The following is a 5835-nucleotide window of genomic DNA, read 5'->3' on the forward strand; positions in this document are numbered from 1 at the left end:
CGGGAGGCGGAGCTTGCAGTGAGCTGAGATCCGGCCACTGCACTCCAGCCTGTGTGACAGAGCAAGACTCTGTCTCGAAAAAAAAAAAAAAAAAAAAAATTTGAGATATACCATAAATTTACCCTTTTTAAAAAGAGTAAATTTAAGTGCACAATTCAGTGTTTTTTAGTGTGTCCACAAGATTGTGTGACAATCACCATTATCTAATTCCAGATTTTTTTTCCAGATTATTTTTGTCACCCCAAAAAGAAACCGCTCACCTGTTAACAGTCACTTCACATTTCTCTCGCCCCACAAGAGACATGGGCTACCACTAATCTACTGTTTCTCTGGATCTACATATTCTACACATTTTATATAAATTGAATTATACAATGTGTGACCTTTTGTATCGGCTTCTTTCACTTACAGTGTTTTCAAAGTTTATTCATGTTGTAGCATATGTCAGAACTTCATTCTTTTTTTATCACTGAATACACTTCATTCTTTTTTATCACTGAATTTCTTTTCCATTGGATGTATAGACCACAATTACCCATTCATCCACTGATGAACATTTGAGTTGTTTCCACCTCTTGGCTATTGTAAATAGTGCTGCCGTGAACATTCACAAGTATTTAAGTATCTGTTTTTAATTCTTTAGGGCATGTATGTAGGAGCAGAATTGCTAGGTCACATGGACATCTTGTTTAACTTTTGTGGAACTGCCAAACCAACTGGCTACACTATTTTATATGCCCACCAGCAATGTACCAGGGTCCCTATTACTCCACATCATCCCCAACCCTTGGTATTTTCAACTTTTAAAAAATATTTTTTCTTTTTACTTTCCTTAATCTTGCCAGTGTCTTATCTTTTCTTGCCTTTTTAAAGAACCTAGCTTTTAGTTGTATTCATCAATTCCATGTTAACTTTTTTTATTTTTTTGAGACGAAGTTTCGCTCTTATTGCCCAGGCTGGAGTGCAGTGGTGTGATCTTGTCTCACTGCAACCTCCGCCTCCCGGGTTCAAGTGATTCTCCTGCCTCAGCCTCCTGAGTAGCTGGGATTACAGGCGCACACCAGCACACCAGCTAATTATTTGTATTTTTAGTAGAGATGGGGTTTCACCATGTTTGCCAGGCTGGTCTCGAGCTCCTGACCTCAGGTGATCCGCCCACCTTGGCCTCCCAAAGTGCTGGGATTACAGGCATGAGCACTGTGCCCAGCCTAGATAAAGCCTTTTAGTCATCCAAAATACAACTATCCTTTCCCAAATCCCGCACCTCCCTACCCTTCCCTTCATCTGCCTATAAACACAGTTGGTCATTCTTCATAAACGAATTAACAAGCAAACAAAAACCTCACTAAATAAAGTCAATCTGCTTGAAGGCCACAATCAAGATTTCTCTGTGACCTTAGCCCTATGTGCATTTTTATGACCACCTAATTATAGAAGCCCTAGGGACTAGAAGCTACAACCTCCATAAAGAAAATTAAAGAGCAAAGTTATGATACTCTATAGCTCAGTTAGTTGGCTGTACATGGAGTAAAACATAATAGAAGGTAGAGAAGCAACGCACACAACACATATACCTCAAGTGTATAATAGGAAGTTGTTTTTGTGCCACTCCCACAATCATAACATAAAATCCAACTAATTCCATCCTTGTAAAGTTCTCAAAAGCCCTTCAATTGTATCTAACTAATCATTCCTCACTCTATTACGGAAGAACAAAGAAAAATGAAAAGCCATTAAGATGGTAAAACCTGATTTAGTTTCTTTCAATTTAAACTACAAGGAGTTCATGACCAGCCTGGTCAACATGGTGAAACCCTGACTCTAGTAAAAATACAAAATTAGCCAGGTGTGGTGGTTTGTGCCTGTAATCCCAGCTACTCTGGAGGCTGAGGCAGGAGAATCGCTTGAAGCCGGGAGGCACAGGTTGCAATGAGCCGAGATCACGCCATTGCACTCCAGCCTGGGCAACAAGAGTGAAACTCCGTCTCAAAAATAAATAAATAAATTACAAAAAAAAAAAGGCTGGGCCGGGTGGCTTACTTGAGCCCATGAGTTTCAGACCAGCCTGGGCAACATGGCAAAACCACATCTCTACAAAAAATACAAAACATTAGCTGGGCATGGTGGCATGAGACTGTAGTCCCAGCTACTCAAGAGGCTGAGGCAGCAGTAAGCAGTGATTGCACCACTGAACTCCAGCCTGGGCAACAGAGCAAGACTCTATCACATGAAAAACCAGAAAGACAGAAAGACAGACAGAAAGACAAAAAGAAAGAACGAATGAACGAACCAACCAAACAGGCTCATGCCTGTAATCCCAGCACTTTGGGAGGATGAAGCAGTCTGGGCAACATGGCAAACCCATCTCTTCCAAAAATAAAAAAAAAATTAGCCGGGCACGGTGGCATGCGACTGTAGTCCTACTACTTGGGAGCACCTACTACTTAACTGTGCCACTGCACAGTCACTGCCTGGCCAATCAAGCCAGACCCTGGGACCACAGGCATGCATCACACCTAGCTAATTGTTTTTGTCTTTTCTGTAGAGACAGGGTTTCAGCATGTTGCCCAGGTTGGTCTTGAACTTCTGGCCTCAAGTGAACCACCCACCTGCCTTAACCTCCTGAGTAGCTGGGACTACAGGGGCCTATCTCCCCAACCTATGTCTAGAAGGTAAGATATTGTTTACTTTGTGCATTAAATACATTTTTTAAATGTGGAGGCAAAACTAAATACAAACTCAACAATATCACCTTACTTTTATTTAACCCCCTATAGTATTCATTTACATTATCATCTCAATGAATCCTTATGACCGCCTTTAATAGTACTTATCAATGTTGTCTAAGAGAACTTTTGGTGACAGGTGTTCTAGTCTATCACTCCAATATGGTAACCATTTAGCCACATGTGTCTGTTGAGCACCTGACATGTGGCTAATGTGACTAAAGGTCTAAATTTTAAATTGTATTTTGTTTGGTTTTGCCTTGCTTTTTGCTTTAACAACAGGAATTTATTTCTCACAGTTATGGAGGCTGATAATGTATTTAATTATTTTTATTATTTAGACAAGGTCTCACTCTGATGCTCAGGCTGGAGTGCAATGGCAAAATGACAGCTCAATGCAGCCTCAAGCTCCTAGGCTCAGGTGATCTTTCCACCTCAGCCTTCCAAGAATCCAAGAAGAATTACAGAGGAGCTGGGACTACAGGTGTGAGCCACCACACTCAGCCCCTTAATTTTAATTTAAATTGCCACATGAGGCTAGTGACTACTGCACTACACAATGCAGGTACATATTACCAACGAGAAAGCTGAGTTTCGTTATGCCAAAGCCATGTAACCAGTAACTGTGGATTCTGGGTTTCAAATTGTGGATTCTGGGTTTTTAGGTTTTATGATTCTAAATTCAGTGTTTATGTATCCTGCTGAGGTCAACTACCTAAAGATTATTATTTTAAGGGAAAAAAAGAGCTTAAACGATTAACATCAGTATTAAGAATCTTAATATACAAGGAGCATTACATCTTTGTCAAGATGCTTTTAATTTTTCCTCATAAAACAATCTTTGCAAACAATAGGCTGCACATGGTGGCTCATACATGTAATCCCAGCACTTTGGGAGGCCGAGATGAGCCTGATTAACATAGAGAAACCCTGTCTACTAAAAATACAAAAAAAAATTAGCCGGGCATGGTGGCATGCACCTGTAATCCCAGCTACTTGGGAGGCTAAGGCAGCAGAATCACTTGAACCCAGGAGACAGAGGTTGTAGTGAGCCGAGATCACCCCACTACTGCACTTCAGGCTGGGAGACAGAGTGAGACTCTGTCAAAAAATAAATAAATAAATAAATAAAACCCTACAGGTTCTAATTAGAGATGACACTATGGGGCTCACTTGATTTACCTGAACTTCTCCTTTGAGTTCAGGGAAAAAGCACATCTATTAAAAACATGTTATGTTGCTTTAAATGACTATGGAAATAGAACTTAAGTTGAACTAAGTGGACAAAGACAAGGTATTTCGTCCATAAATGTAATCAGCCCAATCAAAAATGCCTTGTATGTAACAAAATGTCTTCTGGAACATTCCAAAACTGAATGATCTCTCAACTACTATATCCATTTTATCCTTTACTAACACAAATTATTATGTGATTACAGAATTAAAAACTTTTTTTTTTTTAAAAGACGGAGTCTCATTGGGTCGCCCAGGCTGGAGTGCAGTGGCATAATCTCAGCTCATTGCAACCTCCGCCTGCTGGGTTCAAGCAGTTCTCCTGCCTCAGCCTCCTAAGTAGCTGATTACAGGCGCGCGCCACCATACCCGACTAATTTATGTACATTTAGTAGAGACGGAGTTTCAACATGTTGGTCAGGCTGGTCTCGAACTCCTGACCTCGTGATCCACCCGCCTCAGCCTCCCAAAGTGCTGGATTATAGGCGTGAGACACCGCACCTGGCAAAACAACTATTAAATTCGCAATTAGTGGAGACCCTTCGACTTCAAATACCTTCTCAGAAGCATTCTGTGTTGGTTTCAGCTTCCCTTTTGCCATGAGCATGGCATTGATCTTGGCAGCCACAGCGGCAGCAGCATCCAAGGCACCTGAAGGAGCAGCTGTGGTGCCCCCAGGACTTCCCCCACTGCTGGTGACCTCCCCACCTGGGGCCGCTGGCGGGAGGAAGAGAAGTGGGGCTGGAGCTGGTTGGTCCCATTTGCTGCGTCGCCTACATGTAGAAAAAGGAAAACATTAGGTCTCAAAGCTTTCATGTATGTTATTCTTTCTTTACTACGCCTTAGTACCCCATTTTCCCTCTATTATATTCCACTTACACTTCCGAATCACCTTCTAAATCTAAAACTCCCCTCTCCTTAAACAATTATTGCTATATTTAACAAACCCCTACTTTCCACCCTTCCCCAAAATCTTTCGTTTCTACTGTCACCTGTATCAAAAGACTCCACTCTATCCTGCACGCTCTCGTTTACGCCTTCCCCTTGGCTCGCCCTTCCAAAAGTCCCCGTTTCCCTCCTCCCTCGGATCCCAGCCGGCCCTTTAAGGGCCCCAGGCCTGCTCAAGATCCTTTTCCCCAAACGTCCAGCCCTTTACTTCCTACTTAAGGGGCCCTCCACCCTAAACGCAGCTTCTCAGGGTCCCTCCGCCTCTCCCGCGCTCCAGTGCTCGCTCCGATGCCCTCGCCCCTGAAGCCGTACCCGCCAGCTCCAGGATGTGTCGCGCTCCCCGCGGACATGGCGACCTGTTCCACTCAACCACCCGCCAACTAACCGACTACCACCTTCTCGTCACTTCCGCCCCCAACGCTCTTACGCACAGCCTTTTCCGGTCGTGAGGCCGAGCGGTTCCGGTGAAAATGTCGATTCCGATTGGACTCTTGACGATTTAAAGGCGTCTGGCGTTTCTGAAACAGGTAGGGTGTGATCTTCCGGGTTGCGCCTTACCCTTAAGAAAGATGGCTGCTATGCCTACTATAGATGCGGAATCGGGCCTAGCTGAATCCATCTTTATCGTGGGCATGTTGTGAGACCAGAAGACAATACGCATGAGTCAGATTAAACAGGTTTCTCCTCAAATTCCGCTACGTTTGTGTTGAGTCCTAGTTTCTGTCTGGGGAGACAGCCTTCCCGCGGCTTTTGCCCGTTTCACGTTTCTGTTACTTAGGAAAAGGAAAAGGATTCGTTGCAAAGATCATTTGAAGAATTTCTCTGTTTGGTCCATTTCTGTGCACCAAGCAGGGAATAATATAAAGATAAAAAGATGAATAAGCCGCAAGCCCTGCCGTTCTGGTACTCTCAATGTGGCAAGGCAGAT

The 5835-nt window shown here is 43.3% G+C and overlaps 1 protein-coding gene across 2 annotated transcripts in view; it reads right to left on the bottom strand.

Annotated features, from left to right (window-relative positions):
* The window catches only part of KIAA0907 (KIAA0907 ortholog), a 30307-nt gene extending 24971 nt beyond the window's left edge, over positions 1–5336 (bottom strand). For both annotated transcript variants that reach the window (XM_011928365.1, XM_011928366.1), the window contains exons 1-2: positions 5220–5336; positions 4516–4732 (exon numbers count right to left, since the gene is read on the bottom strand). In XM_011928365.1, coding sequence (XP_011783755.1) covers positions 4516–4732; positions 5220–5257 — 255 coding nt within the window. In that variant the 5' untranslated portion in view covers positions 5258–5336. The remainder of the gene's footprint in view (positions 1–4515; positions 4733–5219) is intronic.
* Positions 5337–5835: the final 499 nt, after the last annotated feature.

The sequence above is a fragment of the Colobus angolensis genome, unplaced genomic scaffold, assembly GCF_000951035.1.
Source record: "Colobus angolensis palliatus isolate OR3802 unplaced genomic scaffold, Cang.pa_1.0 Scaffold77, whole genome shotgun sequence".
Taxonomy (NCBI): Eukaryota; Metazoa; Chordata; class Mammalia; order Primates; family Cercopithecidae; genus Colobus; species Colobus angolensis.